Source organism: Phoxinus phoxinus, assembly GCF_949152265.1.
Source record: "Phoxinus phoxinus genome assembly, chromosome: 19".
In the NCBI taxonomy this organism is placed as follows: domain Eukaryota; kingdom Metazoa; phylum Chordata; class Actinopteri; order Cypriniformes; family Leuciscidae; genus Phoxinus; species Phoxinus phoxinus.
In genome coordinates this window covers 8,734,896-8,762,819 of record NC_136894.1, presented here as the reverse complement: position 1 = coordinate 8,762,819, position 27,924 = coordinate 8,734,896, and the positions used below count along the sequence as shown (strand labels likewise).

The following is a 27,924-nucleotide window of genomic DNA, read 5'->3' as shown; positions in this document are numbered from 1 at the left end:
TTATGACAGAATTTTCTTTTTTGGGTGAACTATCCCTTTAAGATGTCCAAAATGTTGTCTATGTTGACAACTCACAAGGCTTCAGCGACAGCAAATGACATAGTTCATAGTTCAATCATGTTGAACGCTCACTGTTTGGTTGAGAGAAAAAAAGCAATACCTTTAATCTAAAATCTTGATATTAAAAATAAAAAATCCATGGCGTACCAACCTATCTACAAAAGTGTCTCTCTGTGTTTTTCTATATTTTTACTTCTTTCTTTGTATTTCTTCAATTTTTTTTACAGTTTGTTATTTTTCTTAGCTGTCTGCAGTTTCTATTCGCACCCAGACAAATTTCTTGCAGCCGACATCTTACAGGCTAATTTTACAAACTTTTATTGTAATATAAACCTCAACGTTTCAAGGTTTTCTCTCTGAAATGGAATATAATGGATTTTCACACTTGACATTGTCAACCCAAGGTCATTTTTAGCCCTTGTTAATGTAATCGTTGATGTTAATGCCCTTATGATCATGAGTTATCATCTTCCATGTTACACAAGTATCAATATTTTTTTTAATCTAAAACATCTTTGAAATTCTAAAAGATTTACACCACAAAATATTTGTTTTTGTTTCTACTTAAGAGAATCCATAATTTGTTTTCTGCCTGTCGGTGTACCATGGAATCCATAATTTTACTCAAAAAACAAAACAAAAAAACCCCGAAATAAAACAAAATGTAAAAAGTCCACAGTTCATTTTTCATTTTGAGCTTGGACTTTGACGACTTTTTTTTCCTGAAGAAAGTAATAAAACATTGTCCAATAAATAAATACAATTTCTTCTAGTTCATCGTTAGAAATCTGCATCAAGAGTGAATTCACAGTCCATCATGTTTGACATAACTCCAAGTCGCTGGTATTCGCCAACTCGCTTCTCGAAGAAATTAGTTTTCCCCTCCAATGAGATTGACTCCATAAAGTCGAAGGGGTTTTCTGAACGGTAAACCTTTTGAGACAGAAATGATAAAGCACAGTTATATAAATATAAAGATTATCAGACAAAAATCACAAGACGATCTTAATAAAATACTGACTTTGGGCAATCCTAAGTCTGTTAGCAATCGGTCAGCCACAAACTCAATGTACTGCTTCATGAGAGAGCAGTTCATCCCGATCAAATTGACCGGTAAGGCTTCTGTGAGAAACTCCTTCAGGAAAGACAAGCAAAGACAGATACAATTACATTCATGCCTGAAACAATGCATTCCACATTACTAGAGCACAGCAATGTGAACTTACCTGTTCAATGCTCACAGCTTTTTTGATGATGTCATTCACTCTGTCAGCAGAAGGTTTCTTCACCAAGTAGCTGTACATTAGACAGGCGAAATTACAGTGCAGGCCCTGTGAAGGTTCAGAATAAACAACAATAATTGATTAGTTTTTCACTGTTATCTCCACTATATTTGTATCATTGACCCAGATAACACACTTTGATCAAGCCATAATCTAATTATTTGAAAGCCTCTACTGATAACATGATCATATTTCGTTTTAACCTCATCTCTGCTGATGAGTTCATTGGAGTAGGTGAGTCCGGGCATCAGGCCTCTTTTCTTCAACCAGTAGATGGCAGCAAATGATCCAGAGAAGAAGATGCCTTCCACCGCAGCAAAAGCTACTAATCGCTCTCCTAAGAATAAATAAATTAACAAAAGCTGCTGTTGATCAAGTCTAATAATAATACATTTTGTACTCTTATTTGAGGAAAAATTAATTTTTCCCACACACCAAAAGTTGAGTTTGTGTCAGAGATCCACTGTAAGGCCCAGTCTGCTTTCCGCCTTACAAGAGGCATGGTCTGGATTGCATTAAACAAATAGTCCCTTTAGGAAGAAGAGATTTGGATTTAGAGAGGATCCTTACATTGTATTAAAATAGCATTCTAATACAATGAGTTGAGTTAAAAAAATTTTTTAAAACTTTTTAGCTGAAGACTTTTCAGCTTTAATGCACTTATCATAATAACAAAAGCAGTCAAATGTCAAAAGTTTCATATAATTCAGCCTATTATTCAACTTACAATCTGCAAAGGAGTGGGAAAATGCTTAATGCTTAAATACTCTTTTTTTTAGCTTTTTTCACAAAATCTGTAATTTTCTGTTTGGATGTAAAAAAACATCCGGCTCATGTCTGCATCCTCTTCTGTCATTGGCCATAATTCTAAGCTTGAAATCAGGATTAGGGATAAAATAGTGTCATAGACGTGAAAATTGTTTTTTTCCCCCCTACTATGGAAGTCATTGGGGTCCATCAACTGTTTGGTTACCGACATTCTTCAAAATATCTTCTTTTATGTTCAGCAGAAGAAAGAAATTCATACAGGTTTGAAACAACTTGAGGGTGAGTAAATTATTTTCAGAATTTAAATTTTTAAATGAACTATTCCTTTAAAGAACAATACAAGACTTCAACTTGCAAATGGTTGCCGAAAGCAAAAAATGCTACGAAATGCATATCATGTTTTGTGAGAAAGTGTGGAATTTTTGGAATGAGCACCCCAAAATTAGTGAGAAAAAAGTATTGGATTTCATTCAGAAAATATTATAAAAGGCGGTGCAATTTATGTTGTTATGTTTAAAGTCACTATGAACGTTTATAACAAGTTGTTTTTAAAGACTATTATAATCTTGATCGTGACGTTCATATAAAACACGAGTAGAACAATCAATACCTTCATATCTCTTCCGTGTATAAGACATGTTTTTGAGGTTCATAAACCACAAGGATTTTTTTTTATAAAAAACTGCTTAACTGAATCTTGCACCTGTCACCTGTGTAAAAGCACATTAAAACCTGTAACTGACATTGTTAAAAGTAGAAAAGCGCACTTCATTTTCATCTCACCTCTCTTTAAGATCCCTTATGTAGGTGTTTATGAGCATGCTGTACATTTCGGAGTGAACATTCTCGATGAGGATCTGAAACCCGTAGAAGGATCGAGCCTCCGGGAGCTGCACCTCTTGACTGAACCTCTGCACCTGTGAGAAATAGACATTATGTTTATTGGAAACGTCTTGTTCTACTGATCTATTTCATAACATTTTAAATAGGTTTCCGTCATCTTGATGTGGGTTAGAAGGAGATGCACTTGCCAGGTTCTCGTTGACTATCCCATCACTTGCTGCAAAGAAAGCCAGTATATGGGATATGAAGTGTTTCTCTTCAGATTTCAGGCTGTCCCAGTGAACCAAGTCCTTTGATAAATCCACCTATACAAACCCATTAAAACGTTTAATAACACCTGGTCCTATGGTGATCGCACATTCTTAATATTAATGTGTTAAATAAGATTAATTTAATCTTAATATTAAATTGATCATTCAAAAATAATATTCACCTCCTCAACTGTCCAGAATGAAGCTTGAGCTTGTTTGTACATTCTCCAGATGTCTGGATATTGAATAGGGAAAATGACAAAACGTTTGGGGTTTTCTCTGAGGAGGGGCTCGTCTTCAATACTGCTTGGGTCAACATCCTTGTGACCATTCTGCAAGAGAAACATGACTGTTAATAGCGGATTTAACTTATTCAATGTAGCCTTATTACTTCGGCTATTCGTTATTAAAGCGCAAAGAAAACAGATAAACAGCTATCAGTCACTGACTGAATAATGTGGGGCGGACTGATGACGAATCTGCTTACGAAAATTTTAAAAGGACATTTTCATTCACGTGTGACATAACATTACAATTCTCAACTATATTTACATTTTAACATATCAAAATAAATATTCAAATAATCGCTATACAATTCACTTTCTTCCTACCTTAAAGTTACCACTTTTTCAAATCACTTTCGCGATTCGCAACCTATGTTCGCAACACATAACTTACCACCCTTTTTACTGAATCTTTCATTATGACACACACTACTTTCGAAATTGCATTACTATTAACGCTTATGTATTTATTATTATTGAATATCGCTTTATTTAGCGCTAAGGTCACCTTTTACGGTGCGCGAGGCTCTTTGTTATGAAAGCTTACAGCCACACACATATTCAGTCAGGCAGATTCAACATTTATTCAAAGGCCGTAAAATCGTTCTTAAATGCTGCGTAATAATTGTATTATTACCTGATATTCCGTAGTGTCCGTCAGAGTGTTGCTTATACCCGAGTTCATGATTATAATCGTATTTGGTCAGCAGCGATAAAGCTGCGATCTCTCTACGTCGACTGTCATTGAAAATGACTAACTGAAGCAAGAATATAACACGCTTATCGCTCCTCCTCCTCCACAGTTCCTCTGTATAGAAATTAACCCTTTAGATTCTTCAGTAAAGGTAACATTACTGTAAAATAAAACCACCCGTCAGCTAGTTCAATGAAATAATAATAAACATGTTGGTGCCTTGTGTAATGCAGTTTAAGTAATTCACACAGGATTTTAAAATTGAGACAAAAATGACAAAATAGTATTTGCTCAGAAATCTATTAAATTAATATTTTAATCACTTTTACAAGCACAATTTTACAGTCAAAACCAGGCAATGGTCCATTAGTGCCTTAGACAAAAGTATATTTCATTACTAAGGGGTGTCATTTTATAAAACAGTGAGCTGTTATAATCAAACTTGGACACCATGCTAGACACACGAGGTATGCCATGAATTTGAAATAAACACCACTTGACTTTTCAATTCTAGATTGAGAACTAGTGCCTTGAAGTATTTAATCTGATTGTGGTGAAACTTGTATTTTAGATGTAACTTGAGGTAAATGTCATTTCCAAGCAGGTTATCAGTCATAACGCCACGCCGTTTTTCTAGTTTTATAAAATATACAATAGGGAAAACATGAGACCAATTTACATCTGCCTTCTACTAACAACCTGGCAGAAGGTTCAAAATCTTTTGAAGGGACACTGCAAATTATAGCACACTCTACCATAGAGCACTATGTAATATATATAACAACCTTTGGAAATACTGTCACGTGCGCACCACATGTAATTAGAAAACCAAAATTTGGCATGAGGATCGAAGAGAAGCTCCCTAACTTCTATAAAACCATGGAAAACAAGAAAAGAGAACAAGGACAGATTGCTAAAACCAATGTACACTTGTTCACACACTGAGGGTCATGGCCTATTTGTGCAGAATCTAAAATCTATCATGATTTGAAACAAATGCATCTTGTACAGACAACTCATTTACAAGACTGTCAGTAGATCATCTATATCAATATATGTATACATAATAAAATTAAATTAGTTGAACATTTATGTAAACGGTGTTTAAGAAACCCAGGATTTGGGTGCCATCTCCACAGTCATCCATTTTGTTGCATATGTTATCTTATATGGGTTTTCTGTCATTTTTGAGCGAAAAGGAAAGTGAGCCTGTTGTAATTGTGAGAAAATGAGGTAACAATGTCAATCAATTAGTTTTTGACCAATAACATCAAGTCGAATAGAATTTTTCCACCCATGGAATGTTGACTCTGCAAGCAATTCACATGCCCAATGGTTAGTGGACAGAGTCTGGCTCTGTTACAAGCCATACTGGACCAAAGAGAGGTTTTTCATGGTGTCATCAAGAGAAATTCCAGCCTCTTGCATCTCAAACCTGGAGGAAAGAGAAAAAAACAGCATTATATTCACTTTAAACAACCTTTATAATCACAGAATAACTCCTTAGAATGGGTGAAATGAAAAAGGGATGACAAAAACAGTCTGCAAAAAGCACAAAAGGTCAAATGAAATGTGCTCATAATCACCAGTCATCTGAGGAGATGGTGTAATACACAGGTGGCTGGTCTGTGTCGCTGAGGGTTGCTGGGCCCTCCTGACCGCTTGTCCCCATGTTGCTGAAAATGAGCCAGTCCCCAACAGCGAGCTCAGGGAGCAGGCAATGCTCCACCACCTGGTCCAGCGGGTCACACGATGGACCCCACAAGCTGCTGGAGAACACGGGCTCATCAAGGGTGAGCGACATCTGAAATACACAAAACATCCGGTTTAAAAACCTCAGGTAACTGGTACAAATATTGTTCATGTGTTCTGGTGCATGCATGTTTTTTTACCTTGTGGACAGAGGGTGTGGCGATGATATTTCCAAACAACTTCCCAACAAAAGTTCCATAAACACCATCATTCATGTAATACACAAATTCTGGTACGTCGTTTGGGGTCAGCTCATCTGAAAGTGCAAAGACACTGAGAATATAAGATAAGGCAGATGTATATTATGGCATACGCATCAAATATGATGAGGCTCACCATGTGTGCTGCTAAGGAGATCCCGGCATGCTGCCTTTTTGCCAATAACATTGACAGCCAGGGTGAAGGAGGAAAACACAAAGAAATTTCCTGGTTCAGCAATGACGCTCACTCCAGACTCTGAGGGGAAATAGGCTTCCAGCAGGGGTCTGACAACAGAATGTACCTAATCAAACAGACATAAAAGAAAAGCTTAGAGTAACATCTACGCTGGATGATATATATAAAAAAAGAAAAACTACGAGATGCATGCTTGCTGTACCTGTTGCAACTGAAACTCAGAACCACTGAATCCTCCACCAATATCCAGGATGTTCATGTCAAAGCCTAATTCCTTCTGTAGAAACAAGGACGACTCAGCACTCCAATAGATATATGAAATTAACTAATAAATAAAAATGTAATTCTCTTAAAACTGACCCCCATGTCAAAGATGCAGCGGGCGTCTGACAGTGCATGGGTGTATGCTTGGGGATCTCTGCATGATGCTAGTACCTGGAACCTGCAAAAAAATATCCCATTTTATAAAAACTCTTAAAAAGCAAGTCATAGCAGATTCATGGTGATCAAATCCTTTCACTTACGTGACTCCAACCACATTTACACTCAACTCCTTGGCCATTTCTAGAAGATGTCTACAGCCCTTCACGGAGCAACCTATGGTCACACTCGCCTCTTCCACCTGTGCTTCAGTAGACACTTGAAGCAAAAGCCTGGACAAGACAAGAACGGTGCCACAGGAGAGTTTCATAAATATAAAAAAATCTAGATATAAAATTAGGGATATGACAGCGTTTATTGTGTTTATAAGCATAATATGAAGAAGATCTCGGTTCCATCAAAACCGTAACTGAGCCGTTCACACAGAATGCATTTTCTATCTTGCTGTTCTATTGTTTTCTATGTAGACATGCACTAGACTAGATGGACATCTTTGACCGCTGCACTCGCGTCTTGCATGAAAGTCGCACTTTTAAAAAGCCATGTTAAATCTAAAAAAGTTCAATCTTTAAAAAAAACATATTTAGAGTCTTTGTGGGGTTTTTTCCCCATTCCACTCAATCTCATGTTTTTAAACAAAAAGTGTGTGATCGACGCTTCGGCTCTTTATATCAAACAAAGCTAAATACATACCAACAAGATGCTGTTCTGTTCATAATTGTTTATATCAATATAAAAAGTTATATTTGATTTATAAACTATTTAAACTATGCTTTTTTTTATTTTACAGACAGTCATGCTATTTCATTGATTTGAATAAACTATTTAATGAGATGCATTAATATTTTGCTCCTTGCACACTCTTGTGGCCTCAGGAGACAAGCCAAAAGCTTTTTTTATCCTAACTGAAATGATGCCTTTTATATTTGAATATAATTCTAATATTATGTATTATATAGTATTATTTTCAGCCATTTTGACAGCCCTAGTCTTCAGTGTCACATGAACCTTCAGAAATCATTATAACATGCTAATTTGGTGCTCAAGAAACTTTTCTTATTATTATCAATGTTGAAAACAGTTGTGCTGCATCATATTTTTTGAAATCACAATACATTTTTTCAGGATTCTTCGATGATTAGAAAATTTAAAAGAACAGCATTTATTTCAAATATAAATCTTTTGTAACATTATAAATGTCTTTACAGTCACTTTTGATCAATTTAATTATCCTTGCTGAATAAAGCTTTAATTCTTTTTTTTTTTTTTACTGAGCCCAAACTTTTAAACTGTAGTGTACGTGTATAGGTTTAAAGGACTTACTTGGCCTCAGGATGGGCACGGGCAATTTTGCGAAGGTCTGCCTCATTTTCACACACCAGATAGTTAATGCCGGTCTTGGCAGCGTGCTTAATGAGTGAGAGCTGCTTGCAAACTCCAGAGAGGATGATGTTTTCAGGAGGGACATCATGATCCATCACCAATGTGGTTTCAGCCTGAAATAAATCAATACATTTCTATTAGATGGTGTGCCTCAAAATCCAATGAGATGTTTCAAAATGTTTTCTTCAAGTAAGAAAAAATTTAAATGTTACCTTATTTGCACAGACAAAACCAACACCAAGTGCAGACAGGACTTCAATGACTACAGGGCTGCTGTTACAACAGACCGGGTAGAAGGGTCGAACTAGGGGCATAGTGGTCTTCCACAGAACATGCTGTCGCATTAGGGCCCCAAGGTCGGCCACAACAAATGCATTTTTTTCAGCCTGAGGAACAAAATCGAATCAAACTATGAAAAAGATGAAAAAACACCTTTTTTCTTTTTCTTAACTTAAACAGACATTCATCATGCAACTTCGCAACCAATTTTCTGAACTCACCAGATTTTGTTCATAGACGTGGTTGTCGATAACATCTTCAAGGGTCGTTCCTCCCTCAAGTAGTTCTATAAAGTAGTTTGGTGCATCAACGAATCCTTTCATCTCAACCGTATTCCGCAAATCCGACAATCATAGAGAGTTTACTGAGCCGCTGGGGTATTCTGGGTATGCAACAAACTGTTTAAGGGAAAACAAACAGTTTTATAACAAAAACTTGCGTAACATTCAAATAACCTTACGCTTTCAGACAAAACTTGACGTCAAGTCGTACGATTACATTTACAACACCTACCCACATATTTCAAAACACAGTGTTTTATGAGCAAACTTTGAACAGGAAGTTGAAGTTTGTCATTAATCTAAATTTGTTTTCTACAACAGCAACAAGTAGCCTACAACAAGCACGGATAACTAATCACATAGCTAGAGAAGGTATCACATGAGTCCATCTTTAGAGATGACGACAACACATAGGCTTTAAGAATGTGGCCTACAGGCTACTTTTTTTACTCAGACCCAATCAAAATAAATCCCTGTGGCTTTGAAGCACAATGAAGTATTTGATGGTATTACCAATGGATTTGTGCAGTATGAATGGGGGGCAAAGGTGTTAAATATAATCTACCAATAGCGTTACGTAAAATAAAAAACAATCCACTACAGTTGGGTGCGTGCAGACAACTGTAGAGTTTTATGTGCAATTAAATAAATCATGTTATTATGTAATTGTCTATCACCGGTACTTCAGGAGCAGGGTGTAATATTTAGATACTCACATGGACAAGGTGGGAGATGGTCCTCTCCCGCTATCAACTAGGATCCCAAGGCGGCTCAGCGTTGAAGTCGAACAGCTCGCGGTAGAGGGCCTCCCCTAGGCCTTCTGGGTAGCGCTTATACACTCGCAGAGAGAGTGGGGAGCCCTGTGGAGTCACAAAAACAGGTGTATAAATATTTGATTTACAAGAGCAGCTGATGGATAAAATAAACTGTTATATATTAGACCCACAAAAAAAGTAGCCAGACAGGTTAGAACATTTCTGAAATAATTCTTCACAGATAAGCAACCAGTTTTCTAATACAGGCGCATTATAGATTTTCAGCATCCCTTCATTTGTAGGCTATAACACTTTTATCAAGTCACTGCTTATTTACTGTTGTACTTTGTACTTGACCTGGGTGATGTTACTCTGTGTTCTCATTTTTAAGCATTAAACAACACTGTCTTATCTTCATCTTCCCACATGGGATCAATAAATTAAGTAACTCGTTGAACATTTATCAGAGGTCATGGTGTTTGTTTCCTCTTGTGGACACCGCCTTAACCTATAAAATATACTGTATCATATTTAATACATGACTTATTAGGGGCCATGATCAAAACTTTGCTGAAAATCTGTTGTTTAATTGTTTCCTATTGCCTTACTAATTGGTCAAGAAATAGGTTTTAACTTGTTCAACTTTACTAAGTATAATAAATACTAATCCACTAAGGCGTAGAAAGTTGTGGTAATATAGTGTAATTATGGTATAATAAACATTGTGTTAAGTGACTATCACTTAGTCAGGTAATGTTTTATCAATACAAGAGTTTCTGGAGGAAAACTACATTTTAACACATAAATTATACAAGTATAATATATTTTGTGACCATGCGTATGAATGTCATATCTGAAATTGTTTAGAACAAGGTAAACTAGTCTAAATTTTAATATTTAACACTCTCGTCATTCAATAACCTGACATGACATGTCGTAAGCACCTGGGTTTGGTCCACTGAACAGCTCACTAACTATTTACCCAACTACACTCGTCATACTCCGACAACTAATTATTTATACCAATAAACGAGTGTAATCCTTATAAAATGTGAGTTTTAAATCCATTTCTCGTTGTCCTTCATGGAGCACTGCCATTGCCCGTATAACAAGCGCAACTACAACCAACCGCCATGTTGTGTCACAGCTCCACACAGCAAACGGCGAATTTTCCGGGATGAAGACTAAAAACAACAACAAACGCTGTACTTACGTGAGATAACGGCCTGAAAGATTTGGAAAATCGTCTTCTCTTTTTCGGCGGAATTTTTAAAGAGTGGTGGGGACACAAATAGAAGAAAGAAAAGAGGCTTTATTTGCCATATGCCTGGGTACGAGGGCTCGGCCGAACACGAGAGCGCTGCTGTCTATCTCAGGCAGATTCAGAAATGGTTGGTTGAAGAAGGCGGGCGGTTTGTTAGAGAACACGGGGCGGAGCCTAAGATCATGATGACCTACTACAGCGAAGGCTTGGCTTATGCATATTAATTAGGTTACGTAACTGGCTCGTGACTGGTTGTTCTGGAGAGGATTTCCAAGAAAGTCCAGCCCACTCTGATTAATATTCATAAGCTCAGCCTTTCGCTTAGTGGGATTCGAATTTCGGAGGTGGGCGTGGACATCTGTGCTCATGAAAGAATTATGATTCATTAGCAAATTCCTTTTGAAGAAATGCGCTCCTTTATACATGTATGGGCCAACGTGGGTTCTGTTCATGTAGCTTAATACACTGCTTATGCTTTCTGATACACCCCTCCATTTTTATTTAGTTATGTCATTATATAGGCTTGGAAGTCATTGTTGTTATTTTTAGATTCATATTGTATGTTTTTTTATTATTATATACAACCAGCATATTGAATGTTGTATACTGTATACAATACCACCAGTGCCAGTAAAACCCGTTCAAAATGATGTGTTCTCTGTCAACACAATCTGCATTCATCAGTTGTATTTAATCTGATTCATAATGTAGAAAACAATAATGATTAGGTTTACAGCTGGAAAAGCTGTCATAACAAACCCGTACATAATGATACATAAACATACAAAGCACAATGTGCAATTGTTTTCATAGCCTTTTGGGTGAAAGGTCATATTTTAAGGGTTTGGGTTGTATTTGTTTGCCTTTTTTTTATTATAGATAATTCCCCAAACAGACTAAAAAACTTAATTTTCAGACAAATATCTTGTTAGAGTGCACATGCACTAAAGGTCTTGTTTTGTTTCAGTAAATCGTTGCAAAATATGTTGCTCAATTTATATTCAACCTCATACACTTTGTCTGCAAATCATGTTATTTACAGTAGATTGAATATTAATGAATATTAATGAATTAACTTAAACTGAATTTGCATATTATCCTGTATCAACTGAGTAGTAACATAAGGGTTGATCATTTGGATACCGTGTCGGCCTACTGTGCTCAAATAACATTATATTGTATATATATCGTGATAAACATTTAATACATTTATTTTATGTAGCCTGAATTCTAGAAGAAAGTTTTGTATTATTTGCACAGTCATGTTAAATTGAAAGAGGCTATTTCACATTATTGTAAAGTTTAGTAATAAGGTTTAGTAGCCAGGCCTAAAGTTTGTCAAAAAACAAAACAAACAAAAAAATCTACAATTGTTTTATTCTTAAGTGCTTTTAGGACAGAATATTTAGTTGCAAATAATGCAACCAACTTTTGATCAAATTGTTAATTTTGGTGTTTTTATGCAAAAAACACCAAATATTTTAGGTTTTTTTTGGTAATAATATTTAGATTGTAGTTAAGTTTTATTTACACAAATTTATATTTTTAATTTCAATTCTTAAAACAGCTGAAAAAAGATACATTATTTGAAATACATAGCCTTAACTCCCTTTAAGTTTAATTTAATTTGTTATAATTTGATATAATATATATATTATCTCGCTATAAATGGTGTTTGGATTTATTTAGTTTGTTAGCCAATTTGAAGAGGTTTAACAAAGGGAAGAAATAAAGTTTAGTAACCGTGCAAAAATCCACTTTGCGCATCCTGAACGCATTGTCAACTGAACGAAACGCCTCCTCAGCTCAGATCAGCTGACTGGAAGTGTGATGCGGTCTGAAGCGCTTTCTACACAGCCACTCAATTAACTGTGTATTCAACAATGCTCTATTAAAACAATTTACAGTTTTATCAGATTGTTTTGTTGTATACTAAAGGGACTACATCATCGGTAAGTATCGCCAAAAATGATTTCAATTTCATAGTCGTGACTGACAGCCGTAAACGCTGCTAGTGCTCATACAGTATTAACAGACTTAAAAAAAATAGAAGCGTAGTCACTCACGTATACACCATGTTAATGTACACATTTAAGATAAAAACATATATGTATTCAAATTTTAAATAGCTACACGAGCAGGACACATTTAGCCTATCTGAAATAGCCATATGCGTTGTATTATTGCGGAGTGACTCGTGACTGGTCATTTTTATTGGATGAAATGGAGAAGTGTGAATTTGCTCATACGATCAATCTGGAAAAGAGCTGTGTGTTTTATTTGACAGTTATTTTTGTGTCTCTGGTTACAGAATTTATGCTGTCTTCAATTATCGTAAATACTAGTTTCCTAGTAAATAAATAAATTGGACATGAATTCCCTCTCAAGTCAAAATTTCCATGCGACGAGCTCGTAATCACTACTACAGAAGTGGGAAGTTGGGAAATATCCGATAGCACGTGAAGGCAGCATTAATCTACATGCTTTTATGAGCCTTTCCGTTTTCATTTAAGAATTCATGATGACAGAGTTTTGGTTGATCTCGGCTCCTGGAGAGAAGACCTGCCAGCAGACATGGGACAAGATGAACATGGCCACAACCCAGACCAGCAACCTGTCCACTAACCACAAGTTCAACATGCCTGAACTGAAGGTTGATTACTCCTTATTTTCTATTTCAGTTAAAACACTTTTATTAACGACGCATATTTGGCATCTCTCCTCTATCTCATGAGATTTGGGGTTTCTCAACAGGTGGGAACTCTGGATGTCCTTGTAGGGCTGTCAGATGATCTGGCCAAGTTGGACTCTTTCGTTGAAAGGTTTCATGTCTACATTTGTCTTATTACGAGAGATTGTTTTTTGTGTCAAAATTTATTATTTTTCTTTAATATTTTGTTCAGTATCACTGACACGGCTTGGGTACAAACTCATAGTTTCCTTTAAGGTCACTTCATGCATTTTATAGCTTCTGTCACATTATAGTTCTCTACGTATATTTACCCTGTGGCTTTGATTTTTTTTTTATTTCCAGTGTTGTGAGGAAAGTGGCCCAGTACATGGCTGATGTGTTAGAAGACAGTCGAGATAAAGTTCTGGAGAATCTTTTGGCCAATGGAGGCAAGTGAACTTAACTCTCCATACACACTAACCACAATATGAATGGTAAACTACTACCAACATCACAAACATATATTTAATAGGTAGTAACTAACATTTATATAAAATTGTGTTAAAGAAAAAATGATGTAATCGCTCATAGTCTAGTCAGTCGTATTTGAAAGTCTTATAAACCTTATTTTATATGATTATAAATATTTATAATCGATAATAATTTCCATACAGTTGATCTGGTAACATATGTTACACGGTTTCAATGGGATATGGCCAAGTATCCCATCAAACAGTCCCTTAAGAACATCTCAGATATCATGTCCAAGGTGAGGCATGTTAAAATAATTTATAATTTTTTATAGTGCACAAAGAGATCGATCTTTCATTAAACATCATGTTTTGGTTCTCTGTCCATAGCAAGCGAGTCAGATTGACAGTGATCTTAAAGCCAGAGCTTCGGCTTATAATAGCTTAAAGGGGAACCTACAGAGTCTGGAGAGGAAGAATGTGTAAGTGGGAGGACTTTTACATACTCAATTTACATTCTGTGTGACATTATTCCATCCATAGACTATAAAAAAAGATGCACGACGTGTCTCCACTTCCTTCCACTGTAGAAGAATGAAGCCAAAATATCCCAGAAACGGTCGTCGGCGTTTACGTCATTTGGAGCCCGAGCCTGCGGTAGTGATTCTGGGCTGGAGCCACACGGTAGCATGGTCCCGCCCTCAATCCCGCTCCTGCAGACTTAATCGCAAGCACAGCTGTCAATCATGACGTTACATCCCGTTTCTTATTGCGTCAAATAACTAACTAAAACCAAACTTATTGGAAAAACAAACACGTGAACATACATCAGCGTGATAAGAACTAACTAAAATGACAGAAATCATCTTCGGAAGAAAAAATATTACTGCAGCCAGCCACCAGGAGGGCGATAGAAATGTTTTGGGTTCACTTTTCAGGACGTGTGCGGCACGCTTGCATTAATCATTTTTAAGATTGAAAGACTGAGGGAACTTAATCTGGACTGAAGGACTCTGGACTCAGTGTATTGTTGTATTATGTTATGACAATGACGATAATTGTTGTTATTTTATTTTTTTATTTCTTCAAGCATTTAATTAAAAAAAGAAAGAAATTTTTTAAGTGACGTCCAATAATAACATGTCTTGTCCACTAGGGGGAGTCTTTTGACCAGGAGTTTGGCTGATATAGTCAAGAAGGATGATTTTATTCTAGACTCTGAATACCTTACTACTCTACTTGTAGTTGTTCCAAAGTAAGTCAAGCTTAAGTATTTGTGCTCCTTTGTGAAGATGTTTCTTAAAGGGATAGTTTATCCACCCAAAATCTGAAAATGTTGTAATTTAGTCACCCTCATGTCATTCCAAACCTGTGTGACTTTCTTTCTTATGCAGTAAATAAGAGAATACATTTTGAAAAGTGTTGTGAAAGGGATAGTTCACCAAAAAAAGGAAAATTGTATCATTATTTACTCACTATCAAGTTGTTCCAAACCCGTAGAAGATATTTTGAAGAATGTCGGTAACCAGACAGTTGATGGTAGCCATTGACTTCTTAGTATGTTTTTCTATACTATGGAAGTCAATTTTGGTTTTGGTTCCCATTGACTTCCATAGTGTGGACAAAAATGCTATGGAAGTCAATGGAAACTGAACATTAAAAAAATTAACTTTCATAGAATAAATAAAGTAATCGAGGTTGGGAACCACATAAGGAGGAATAAATTATGACAGAATTTTCATTTTTTTCTATCCCTTTAACTGATGAATGTGCAAACTTTTGTTCATTGTATCTATCGTTAACACTGCAATAACATTTTAAAAACCTTATTCTTGTCCATTTTATGGCCCAAAAAGGACAAGTTATCCTGACTGGCAGAAGACATATGAAACTCTTTCTGAAATGGTTGTTCCAAGATCTACAAAGTGAGTAAAATCAAAGTCCCTTTAAGTCATTTTACTTGACGGCCATCTTTGAAGCACCTCTTGGGCAGCTATAGACCTTACTCAGTGCAGTGCCATGACAGATATAAAAGCGAGGCTGTGTGAGGGATAGACTACATCTAATATCATGGTATCCGCTGTAAAAAGCCGTATAAAGCTCCTAGATCACTTATAATTTTACACAGCTTGTGTTGTCTGGAGTTTTTTGTCAACTCGAATTTCTTGGAAAGATATTTTTGCAGTGATTCGTCAGCAGAACAATCCAAAGACACATTAAATAACAGTACAACCCACTAAAGAGATGTATGTCTATCCATCACAGCCTCGCAGTCATTCCCATTAAAAATCAAAGATGTCTCTGCTGTGAATAAGGTTTATTTCAGTCATTCAAGTACAGCTACAATCTCTTTGAATGGGGAAAAATCAAGTTCTCCAAACCTGTTCCCTGATTGGCTTTTTTATTTAGAAGGTGGGACTTATTCTGCCATATTGCTCGTTGCACTTTCTCGCATTCATAGGGGTGCCAAGTGCACCGTCTTTGTATGTCTAAAGTCTTTGGTCAAATTCAAATTCTATTGCCTAAGCATATAATTATGTACTTTCTGTAACCTATATTTATTAATTGTCTAAAGCCTCACACCATTATGTGCACAATTAATCACATCTAAAGGAATCAACTCTTGTTGTAATGAGATTACTGCTTTTAATGTTCAACCTTCATTGTTGCTTCCCGTTGAATCAGGGAAATTTCTGTATAGATCCTAAATCAGAGTTTTCTTCTTCTGTTAGGATTTTATTTGAAGACCACGACAGTGGGTTGTTTAGCGTCACACTCTTCAGGAAGGCTATTGATGACTTCAAACAAAAAGCACGAGAAAACAAGTGAGTGTCTGAACTCTCTGAATAATATATATAATTACCGTTAAGATTCTTAAATGTTTTTGAAAGAAGTCTCTTATGCTCACCAAGGCTGCATTTAATTGGTAAAAATATATATATATGATTACAATTTTAAAAAACGGTTTTCTATTTTAATATGTTTTAAAATTTAATTTATTTCTGCGATGGCAAAGCTGAATTTTTAGCATCATTACTCAAGTCTTAAGTCACATGATCCTTCAGAAATCATTCTAATATGCTGATTTGCTACTTAAGAAACATTACTTATTATTATCAATGTTGAAAACAGTGCTGCTTAATATGTTTTTGGGAAATCATGATACATTTGTCAGGATTCTTTGATTAATAGGAAGTTCACAAGAGCAGGATTTATTTGAAATAGAAATATTTTGTAACATTATAATTGTCTTTACTGTTACTTTTGATCAAATTAATACATCCTTGCTAAATAAAAGTATTAAATTCTATAAAACATTTTTAACTGACTTTTTAACTGTATTGCCTATTTAATAATCAAAATTATATATATATATATATATATACATTTTTTGTCATATTTCAAGAATCAATGTAAATATATCCCCAGATTATGTATGAAATACTGTTATAAGACTGCTATCAGTGCCTGTCGGTTTTTGATGCTCATTGAATCAGAGGGAAACTGACCTGACGCTACTGAATTTTTTTCAGGTTCGTGGTGCGTGACTTTCAGTACAATGAAGAGGAGATGAAAGCAGACAAAGAGGAGCTGACTCGCCTCTCCACTGACAAGAAAAAGCAGTTTGTATGCGTGCAGCTTTCTACATTTTATTCACTATTGAACACTGTAAAATCCTTCACAATAGTGTTGATGAGGAACCTCAAAATCACAGCCAGCTTGAGAGGGCCAGAGCTTTGATTACTCTTCGTTTGAAGTAACAGGAAAACGAAAAGATAAATAATGATAACAACAATCAATCTGCTTCTGCACCTCAGGGTCCTTTGGTACGTTGGCTTAAAGTAAACTTCAGTGAGGCTTTCATCACATGGATACACATCAAAGCACTTCGGGTTTTTACGGAGTCCGTCTTGAGGTACAATGTGGGGTATAAAACTGTTTCATATGGAGATGTAGATTGTCAGGTATATGACCTCCATGTTTGTATTTAACAGGTATGGGCTGCCAGTCAATTTCCAGGCCATGTTGCTGCAGCCCGGCAAGAAGAATGTAAAGAAACTCAGAGAAGTTCTGCAGGACCTTTACAAACACTTGGACAGCAGTGCTACTGTTATTGATGTGAGTTACACTACCATCAAAAGTTTGGAATAATTACTCATTTTTTTTTGTTTTTTTTCTAAGAAGTCTCTCATTCTCACCAAGGCTGCATTTATTTGATAAAAAAATACAGTCAAAACAGTAATATTTATACAGTTTAACATAACATTTTCATTTTACACGTTCATTTACACATTTTCATATTCCTGTGATGGCAAAGCTGAATTTTCAGCATCATTACCCCAGTCTTCAGTGTCACATGATCCTTCAGAAATCATTCTAATATGCTGATTTGCTGCTCATTAAACATTTATCAATGCACTAATAATAATTGATAAAATTAAGAACCAAATCAGCATATTAGAACGAGCTCTGAAGGACTGGATTTATGGCTGCTGAAAATTCAACTTTGACGTCACAAGAATAAATTACATTTCAAAATATATAATATATTCAAATAAAAAACAGTTCTATTAAATTGTATTATTTCACAATATTACTGTTTTACTGCATTTTGATCAAATAAATGCAGCTCTGGCGAGCATAAGAGACTTAAAAAAAAAAAAAAAAATCGGAATTATTGCAAACTTTTGAACGCTAGTGTACTTTCTACACGATCCACAGACCTAATTGAATATATCTCTAAATCACAGCTGATCTGTTCTTTTTTTCTGATTTGTTCTTGTTGTGTTATAGGCAACTATGGACATCCCGGGTTTGAATCTCAGCCAGCAAGAGTATTATCCATATGTTTACTACAAGATCGACTGCAACCTCTTTGACTTCAAATAGAAATATACATCGTTTAATTCTACTTCACAGAGACTGACTCTAATAATTTATTAAACTCTTATTGTTTATTCTATCGTTACCTTTTTAACCTCTCTGCTAGTACCTCCCTCTCACTGACCTGTTCCTTTTACATTCCTGCCTGCAGATCACTATTTTGAATAAGCAGTCACAGAGTTTTACCATCGGTGTTATTGGTTTCATGTGTTTACAAATGAAGGATTTTCAGGGGTTTTAAAATCTTAGAGGGCATGTGCGGTCCAACATTGAACACTCATTTACTGAGCCTATAATGGTTGTGCACTCTGTTTTTTTCTGTCGGTGCTTATCTGTGCCATTTGCAGGTAATGCTGTGATTATGTTTAATTGTGTTGTTGAGAACCACTATGTTTGTTTTTGTCTGTGTTTGTCTGTGTTTGTGCTTCTACTGTAAGATTAAATGTATTTATATTTTTGTTGGAAAAGGTGAATTACATGATCACACGCTGAATGTCAAGACCAATCAAAGTCAATAAAATTATAGCACATCATTATGCTTTTATTTTATGGTCAGAGGAGAATCTATATTTAAATTACTATATGCACATTTACTCTTATTATATATCCAGATATCACACACACTCACACACTATTTGGTTTTGATTTTTTATGGGGATATTCCATAGATATAATGATTTGTATACCGTACAAATACCCCTAAATCTACCCATCACAGAAAACATTCTGCATTTTTACATTTTCAAAAGACCACTAAGTATGATTTATAAGTTGTTTTCCTCATGGGAAGTAAAAAACGAACCTATGAGGACAAGGATTTCAGATATTGCCATCTTTGTGGAGACATTTTGTTCTAATGTAGGGTTTACCTGAACCACACACACACACTTACTGAATTGAATATTGACACAGTGTCAAATTTATTGCACCACACTGATTTTGATTTGTAATTTGTAGAAGGAGAAAAAAATAGAAAATTTAAAACACTTCTACTAGTGGTCTCAGACTTCTGGAACTCACTCAAGGCCTCTGTGTATCCTATGTGTCAATGTTTTAGAATATAAAACATAATCATTTACAGGTAAAAAAAAAGGATGACATCTAGTCGAGATAGTTAATAATATTTACGTTAATCAGATATTGGTTGTGTTGGAAATCGCCCCTAGACCCTCATAGCCTATCAATGTCACATTTATTGCTAGAACACAGTTCCTGTAGTGGGATTGAATGTGAGATTGAATAAGTGCACTCAATAAGGTCCACAATGGTTTCAGACACCCAAATGGCCGTTCCCTTTAAATAGTGCCCTATTTAAAGTCTCTAGGCCTATATGAAAAGTTTTTTGGCTTTTAGTATGTTAGCCATAGCCTGTTATAAGCTAGAGTGCTCAAAAACAATGACAAAAATTCGCATTTAGAAGACCAAACCCAACGTTGAAAATAAAAATCAGGTTGCTGTCAGAATCCAACGTCAGATTTAGTCTACCTACGTCAGATTTAGGCTATTGTGGTTGAAAATGAAAAGCGGGTTCTGACGTCAGAAACCAACTATGGAATTTTTTTTGTGCCAATAAAAATGAACGTAACTTTTCAAGAAACTGAAGAAAATATACATTGAAACTGAAAAAAATATCTTTGAAACTGAAAAAGAATAAATCGCGGGCACATTTTTTGACTTCGTTTTTAAAACACTGCATGTTTTGCTAACTATTTCTCATATTTCTTTCGCTGATCTGAACTTACAAATGCGCTTCCAGAGTTTTCATTTACGCTTCTGGGGCCTCATTTATAAAGCTTGCGTACGCACAAAACGGGGCTGAAAACATGCGTACGCCAGTTCCTGCGCAAAAGGTGGGATTTATAAAGAAAAACTTGACGTGAAAATATGCGCACCTCCACGCAAACTCTGACCCATGCGTACGTACATTTTGGAGACAGAGCAGTTTGGCGACACCGATGGTGAGCTGGAGTTAAATGTATTTTTGGTCACTTTTAGACAGAAAATCGAAATAAAATTATACATATACAGAAAGATAATAGCTACAAATATAATTTCACTCACCAAGCCTATCACTTGAAGGAAATATTTCCACACCTTGAATGTCCGCGCCAGCGAGCGCGTTGGGCCGTTAGTGAAACTGACGCATATATCTAACGGCAGATGAAGTAAAACTGTAAATCTTCATTATGAGTCCTAATCATAAATAGGCTACAGTGCATGTTCACATTCACAATAACAGTTTAAAGGGGTCATGACATGGTTTTTTTTATTTTATTATTATGTTCCCTTAGGTGCAATTATAGTATTACTATAGTTTTTTTTACAATTTTTTTTAAAAATGTAGTGATTTATGACCTTTTCCCACCCTGTTTCTCATCCTCTGATTCAAACAGTCTGTTTTGGGGGTGTTTCCCCTTTAAGAGTTCAGTGTTAACGCCCACTGTTATGATTGGCTAACGTCAGTGCCTATGCATCAATTATTAACGCCCCCAGCCAGAACATTTGCGGATTCGGCGCAACTGTTTAATAGCGGGTGATGCATGCGAAGCGATGGCTCTTGCAATGATAAAACCTTATTATGTTTGAGCCGGAATCAGAGGAAAATGAACCATCACCACAACAACGAAGACTGGATCAGCTCGTGTCCACATGGAAACTGAAACTATTTAGAATTAATAAAAAAAAATTAACCCGAGACACTTGAAAACGGATTATTGTTGCATAATTATCCTATAGCTTAATTTGCTAACAGTTTAACATTATTTAACTAATCACATGTAGGCCTACTAGAAAGGCGACATATTTTCAAGATTCTCTTATACTAATCTGTTTATATTAGCCATGGTAAAAAGTAAGTTTGCGTCGTCGTCGAGCCCAGAATAGTCGGCACGGACTTAACGTTAAGTTATCTTTGAGCAACAGTTTTCTGGCAAATCCAAACATCATATTGGGATTTTTTCCTCAAAACAGTCATCCTTAAATGTATAGAACAAACGCTTAAACTAACACTGCCGTGACTGGGACGTCCGCAAAAAATAAAGTCCATCCATTTTTCCCTGACGACTGGATCTTTCAGCGTATTTAAAAAGTAGTTTAAAGTTTTAAATACATTACTTACAGTTTGCGTCGTCGTCGTCGAGCCCAGAATAGTCGGCACGGACTTAAGTTATCTTTGAGCAACAGTTTTCTGGCAAAGCCAAGCATCATATTGGGATTTTTTCCTCAAAACAGTCATCCTTCAAATGTATAGAAGAAACGCTTAAACTAACACTGCCGTGACTGAGACGTCCGCAAAAAATAAAGTGCATCCATTTTTCCCTGACGACTGGATCTTTCGCAGCGTATTCAAAGATGTTGTTTGTCCACAGCCAGGAACAGCACATCTGTGGCATCGTAATTTCCCTGTACACAGACCCACTCGCTGTCCGTCCACTGAACACTTGTGAGGTGCGCGGGCGCGACAATGATACGAAATGAGCGTAGTTGTCTTGCGCTTAAAGGCTATGTTGCAGGTTAGAGTACCCAGTGAGCCAATGTATAGAAAAATAATGTAGGAACTATATTTAAATATGAACATATACTTATAAAACGCTATTTAGGCTTCTGGAGTCGTTTTTGTGAGAAAATTTTACTTCCGCGTTTGAAAACCGCCAAACCGGAAGTGACGTAACATGAGGCAGAGCGGTCAAAGTAAACAATAGGAAAGCAATGGATCGCAATGACAGATCGGACGCTGAGGAAATTAACAGTGTTACTAGCTTATAGATTTATTCACGTTAGCCGACGATATGTATAACAATATGCTCAGATCACAATATTGTACAGATTATTATCATGTATCAGGCAAAAGTAAAGCTATTATTTAGACCCTTACCTGCATGTGTTGTGTATGTCAGCCATTAGGAGACAGTTTCAAGAGGAAGAGGGACTTTATAAAGGCTTTGAATGGCCCCATTTGGTGACAATGAATACAAAAATAATCACAATCACAACTGTCTTACTGTATAAAAACTTTATATGTAGAAACAGCCAACACAAACATTAAAATTCGGAGTACAGATTGGAAATGAACTTAATATATTATATTTATAATAAGTGTCGGCTGCAGACTAATAACAAACACATAAATGCATTACATTACAAGTTTATGTAGGATATGTTAATTAAATTAAGACAAGGCACAAGACAGGTAGGCTACATGTAGCCTATGCATTTTGTAAAACAGAAGTACAATAAGTGATCTCTGACGGATCCGTGACCGTCATGTTTCCCGCCCGCGGCCGAAACACAATCTGACGGCGGACCGCCGGGCGACCCGATGAAGGAGCCGGGACAGTGTGCACATATCGCCGTCATCATATAACTCCATGTCGCCGAGATTAAACACAAGATTTTGACGCGTATCCGAGAGTGGAGCGGAGTGTGAGCGCGCACTGCATGGCACGGACACGCGGGCGCGAACACTTATCAACAGTGAAACAATTTAAAATATCATTTCTGGTCATACAGAAAATAATAATACATTATTCGCAACTACTTTTATTTGTGTAAACTCGCAATAACAAGAAAGCGTTGTGCTTTTGTCAAATAAAATAAAACAATCAGGCGCGCTTTCATGATCTCCGTGAACTGGAGCGCGAGAACTGAAACTAAATATGTAGGCTAAAGCTTGAAATGTCCACTTCAAAACGAACAAATTCGAATCGAAAGCTAATACCTTCTGATTATGTAATGCGTATGAAAGGTGCATTTCTCTCTAAAAGCGCACCCGCTTAACAGCGCAGATGGAGATATGTTCACTGCAAAAAATGCGTTTCTTACTTAGTATTTTTGTTTTGTTTCCAGTCCAAATATCTAAAAATTATTAAATCAAGAAACATTTACTAGAGAAGTAAAATGACATAAGAAATTCTATTTTGTTTTAAGATAAAAAGAAAGTAATTTAAGTAATTTTTGCTTAAAACCAGCAAAATTATCTGCCAATGGGGTAAGAAAAAAAATCTTAATTAGAATGGAAAACAAGAAAAAAAATCTTAATTAAAATGGAAACCAAGAATTTTTTTCTTACCCCATTGGCAGATAATTTTGCTGGTTTTAAGCAAAAATTACTTAAATTACTTTCTTTTTATCTTAAAACAAAATAGAATTTCTTATGTCATTTTACTTCTCTAGTAAATGTTTCTTGATTTAATAATTTTTAGATATTTGGACTGGAAACAAAACAAAAATACTAAGTAAGAAAGTATTTTTTGCAGTGTTTTTAACCGACACTGATTAAGAAAACAATAGTTTATTAATGAACAATTAAAATGCCTCGTTATTTTTTCAGACACATTTATCATTAGCCTATAAATCACCTTTCTGTAGGCTGTGGTTCCAGAGACATATGGCTCTTCTCATTCAGCACTGCGGGATTAATATCATTTCCAGGTTCTAATTTTGTCTCAGAAAAATAAATCAACAACAACAAAATCCATATTATTTTGTGAATATTTTAAATGTTTAATTAAGGGGCAACAAGTAGCCTAATAAACAAAAATTCGTCAATATTAATTTTTTTGCGCAGCATTTGGTGTAGCCTAGCCTACAGTTCAAATTAAAATTTTGCCTTTTAAAAATACAACAACCGTTTTTGTTTTGTAATTACGGGTTAAAAATATTTTTTTTACCACTACACCTCTGACCACGACGATGATTAATAGAAATACAATAACCACCGAAAACACACTGAATCACGACCGCTCCAACTGAATACCAACCTATTCTGCACTGAGCGAACGCACAACGCAGAGCCCGGCGGCAAACGACTACCTCATGTGACGCAATATGACGCGATGGTGAAAAAAAACGGTTTTTCAACACGGTCAAGGAAACGGTCACGTTTTCTACTAAATTTGTGCCCTTATGTCTTGCAAAACGATTTTAAATCCTGCATTTACTTTTCATATGGTATTTTCATACAAGGTTATATATTAATTTTGAAGAAAAAAAAAACCTGCAAGAATAGCGTAACTGTCTTCTGCTGGAGGCGGTCATTATGCAAACGCTGGTACGTCACTTCGTACCGTGACGTCACTTCTTACCATGGATCCAGAACGAGCTGTATTTAGAGCTTGATTAAATAAATGATTCGTTTATAATGGGGAGGACGTCTTAAGCTATGAAACTTGCAGGACGTTTTAATGGTACCAAGACCTCTTATATACCAAAAGATCAAGGCAAATTTGGTTTCTCATGTCATGACCCCTTTAAATAAAATATAATTTAAACTATGTTTTACTATATAAACATTTAGATTAAATATGCTCATTAATGGAGTTAGGCTAAACACTTAAACTTCATGACATTTACTGAAAAGCTAAAAATATATATAGCCTATTCAATGAATAGCCTATACATATTTGTTGTGCATGCGATGCTTTTTAACTCTTTTCATTTGGCATGCTGTGTTTTAATGTTTTAACTACAGAGATAATGCTTATCATGATAATAGCAGATTGTGCAAATATAATGCACAACAAGGTCTATCTGTTTCCATTACAAATATAAATCAATTAAAAATACTATTTGGCCAGTGGAAAAGATTGAGAAAAACTTTCTCTGAAATGCATTGTACACTATTTGATTTATTTATTCAAAAACAAGGCAAGGATAGGCTACTACCGGTAAATTATTTGTATTAATGTAATGTGACGGCACATCCGTATTTCATATTTTCCTAATGTCTTGTACCGTTAAACATGTTATCACGTGGCTGAATAATCATATGCAAATGATATGCAGATGAGGATATGCATAGTAAAACTAGGCGTTGTAAGCTCCATATATGGTTATTTCGGGGAGGAGACTCATGTGCGCACAATCTTCCGCTGAGTGGGATTTATAAAGTGAATCCTGCGCAGGTTCTGGCGTACGCACGGTTTTATAAATCTGAATATTTTTTTGCGTACGCCATTTTTGGCTTTCGGGCGCACGTACACTTTTAGTAAGGATCCTACGCACAGTTTTATAAATGAGGCCCCTGAAGTTTTCGTTTACGCTCCCTGAGTTTGCGTTCGCAGTTCTGACACATTGCTCTCGTGGGGGCGGGGCTAGTAGCAGTGTGTTCTCATTGGCTACTGAGTTTTTGATGGACAGCTTCTTGACCTGGAAGTGAAGACGTCAGTGTTCTGTTTACATGTGTGGATGTGAGCGTCTGAAAGCGCTGCTTTCTATTTAATTGTACTGATATTAAATTTGTATCTGTATTTATTTGCTGGTAGCGTTACACTATATTGTTGAGATTATTTATTATAGGAGGAATAGTACAGACGAATGATATCATTATCATTAGTCATCGTTGCTATATCAGGATACTGGATAACGTTACTCGTGGTAAGTCTTTTTCTTTTACTTTTTTTATACAATACTAATGCTATTCACAATACAGTACTTGCTTTTTCAGGTGGTGAGGCATTTTAGAGCTCAGTGAGGTAACATTATACAGTGTTGATATAACATCATACAGTGTTGTCTTGATTTAACTGTTAGCCCAATCATTACATGACTTGTTTATCTACATATTACAGTCTTTAAATAGATCATATTTGCTTCGATTAGATCATATTTCCCCCAGCCACCCCAAACAACATTGGGCTAGAGTACTGTACAGTATCTGTAGGCTACTGTGTTGCACTTCAAATCAACATTTCTGATAATTTGTTTTAAAACTTTAATACTCTTTATTAATAAATATATGTCCAAATTCAAATCCTAGTACATGCAAGTAATTATGACTGAAAACATCCAGCAACTAGGGAATACACAGCCATGGATATGTTTATATATAGGGCTATACAGCCATCTACTGGTTACACAACAGTATTACAGATGATAAATGGTGCATGACTGTAAATATTCAGTACTGTAAAATCCCTTAAAACATTTATATAATTTGTTTGAAATAAATATTTTAAGTCGTGTTACTGTATGTGGGAGTTCAAAGCAGTTTGTATTGTTAGATTATAATACGTTTCCTTTCTCGTTTTCCAGGGAGTGGAGCAACTTTTCCATAAGCAGAATTCTGCTGCTGACACAGAGGATGGAGTGATAGTGCCAGAGATCCACTGTCCACATCGGACAAGAGTCTTACTTTTTTCAGACACATCACATTTGAATGAGTGGGATCTTGATCTTCAGACACCTGATATCTAGCAAATATTTTTATTTCCTCTAGATCCAAACAAACACAGTTCTCAAGTACACAAGAGGTTGCACTTTATTCATATTAGTCTCTGCTGATCATGGATTTGCATACCAACCGCATATGAATGTTAAGGAGATAGTTCACCCAAAAATACAATTCTCACTTATTTTCCTCACCCTCATGCTGTCCCAGATGCAGTTTACTTTCTTTCTACAGAAAAACACAAATTAAGATTTTAAGGATTGTAATCCATCTCTGCGAGTCCTAAAGATGCTTTAAAAACCACACACAGTGACCGTGATGTCCATGCGACCTCGGTGGAAGAACCAATGCCTTCTGGAGTGAAACAATAGGCTAGATAAGAAAAATACTAATAATGTAAACTGTTTTAACTATTAAAAATAACTTCCGACCAACTGTCATACGTACATGAATTACAATCCACTTGTATTATATGGACTCACAGAGATGGATTATTTCCTTAAAAATCTTTGTTTATGTTTATGTGAAGAAAGAAAGTCATACACATCTGGGACGGCATGAAGGTGAGTAAATGATGAGAGAATTCTCATGTTTTGGGTGGACTATCCTTGTGCCCACCCAGTCACTGCTTTACTTTTACTGTAACAGGAACTGTTCAGAGGATCATAGCATCATTTCAAATGTATATGAATTTTAAATATGTATTCTGTATAGTAATGTATATCATGATAATACTGTGCATTACGTGTATAGTATGCAGGTGATGTTTTGTGGATTCTGGTCTTTCCTGTCACAACATTATTGCATCCAAGACTTTCACTTTGATACTTGTGTATATGCCGTAGTGACAATAAAGAATGTACATTTATTTGAATTCTTATTTTTAATTGCATTACATTATCTGGTTGTATAAGTCACAATTGAAACTGTTGATGATTGTTAAAATTTACCATTTAAAATGTTAGAAGATAATATTAACTAAATTAAATAACGAAATAAAAGTAATGATAAGAACATTATTTGTGTGAAATATGAAATGCTCTTTGAAGTCTGTAACT

The 27,924-nt window shown here is 35.7% G+C and overlaps 3 protein-coding genes across 3 annotated transcripts; 1 reads left to right on the top strand and 2 right to left on the bottom strand.

Annotated features, from left to right (window-relative positions):
• Positions 1–362: 362 nt before the first annotated feature.
• On the bottom strand, positions 363–4,412 carry rrm2b (ribonucleotide reductase M2 b). Its single transcript, XM_079591648.1, has 9 exons — positions 4,127–4,412; positions 3,388–3,537; positions 3,143–3,259; positions 2,895–3,028; positions 1,779–1,873; positions 1,547–1,680; positions 1,287–1,391; positions 1,082–1,195; positions 363–993 (listed from the first exon to the last, which is right to left on the bottom strand). Exons 1-9 carry the CDS (start codon positions 4,172–4,174, stop codon positions 841–843), a joined length of 1,050 nt encoding a protein of 349 aa, XP_079447774.1. The 5' UTR covers positions 4,175–4,412; the 3' UTR covers positions 363–840.
• Positions 4,413–4,467: 55 nt separating this feature from the next.
• Positions 4,468–10,843, bottom strand: azin1b (antizyme inhibitor 1b). The gene is made up of 12 exons (XM_079591647.1): positions 10,624–10,843; positions 9,372–9,515; positions 8,596–8,772; positions 8,308–8,481; positions 8,036–8,208; positions 6,856–6,984; positions 6,692–6,773; positions 6,534–6,608; positions 6,272–6,437; positions 6,076–6,191; positions 5,770–5,987; positions 4,468–5,618 (listed from the first exon to the last, which is right to left on the bottom strand). Exons 3-12 carry the CDS (start codon positions 8,695–8,697, stop codon positions 5,543–5,545), a joined length of 1,311 nt encoding a protein of 436 aa, XP_079447773.1. The 5' UTR covers positions 8,698–8,772; positions 9,372–9,515; positions 10,624–10,843; the 3' UTR covers positions 4,468–5,542.
• A 1,634-nt stretch (positions 10,844–12,477) lies between these two features.
• atp6v1c1b (ATPase H+ transporting V1 subunit C1b) lies at positions 12,478–19,253 on the top strand. The gene is made up of 13 exons (XM_079591434.1): positions 12,478–12,626; positions 13,188–13,327; positions 13,429–13,496; positions 13,709–13,794; positions 14,020–14,114; positions 14,206–14,297; positions 14,972–15,070; positions 15,672–15,740; positions 16,548–16,640; positions 17,349–17,442; positions 17,634–17,731; positions 17,811–17,934; positions 18,610–19,253. Exons 2-13 carry the CDS (start codon positions 13,193–13,195, stop codon positions 18,703–18,705), a joined length of 1,149 nt encoding a protein of 382 aa, XP_079447560.1. The 5' UTR covers positions 12,478–12,626; positions 13,188–13,192; the 3' UTR covers positions 18,706–19,253.
• Positions 19,254–27,924: the final 8,671 nt, after the last annotated feature.

Excerpts from the sequence above, each read along its gene's own strand:
- rrm2b (XM_079591648.1), bottom strand. The coding sequence starts at position 4,174 with ATGAACTCGGGTATAAGCAACACTCTGACGGACACTACGGAATATCAG. Across the intron at positions 3,029-3,142 it reads GGATAGTCAACGAGAACCTG|GTGCAGAGGTTCAGTCAAGA; the intron begins GCAAGTGCATCT and ends TATTTCTCACAG. Across the intron at positions 1,196-1,286 it reads AAGCTGTGAGCATTGAACAG|GAGTTTCTCACAGAAGCCTT; the intron begins GTAAGTTCACAT and ends TCTTTCCTGAAG.
- azin1b (XM_079591647.1), bottom strand. The coding sequence starts at position 8,697 with ATGAAAGGATTCGTTGATGCACCAAACTACTTTATAGAACTACTTGAG. Across the intron at positions 8,482-8,595 it reads ACGTCTATGAACAAAATCTG|GCTGAAAAAAATGCATTTGT; the intron begins GTGAGTTCAGAA and ends TTTGTTCCTCAG. Across the intron at positions 6,985-8,035 it reads CGTGCCCATCCTGAGGCCAA|GCTTTTGCTTCAAGTGTCTA; the intron begins GTAAGTCCTTTA and ends TGTCTTGTCCAG.
- atp6v1c1b (XM_079591434.1), top strand. The coding sequence starts at position 13,193 with ATGATGACAGAGTTTTGGTTGATCTCGGCTCCTGGAGAGAAGACCTGC. Across the intron at positions 13,497-13,708 it reads TTGGACTCTTTCGTTGAAAG|TGTTGTGAGGAAAGTGGCCC; the intron begins GTTTCATGTCTA and ends TTTTATTTCCAG. Across the intron at positions 17,935-18,609 it reads GCAGTGCTACTGTTATTGAT|GCAACTATGGACATCCCGGG; the intron begins GTGAGTTACACT and ends GTTGTGTTATAG.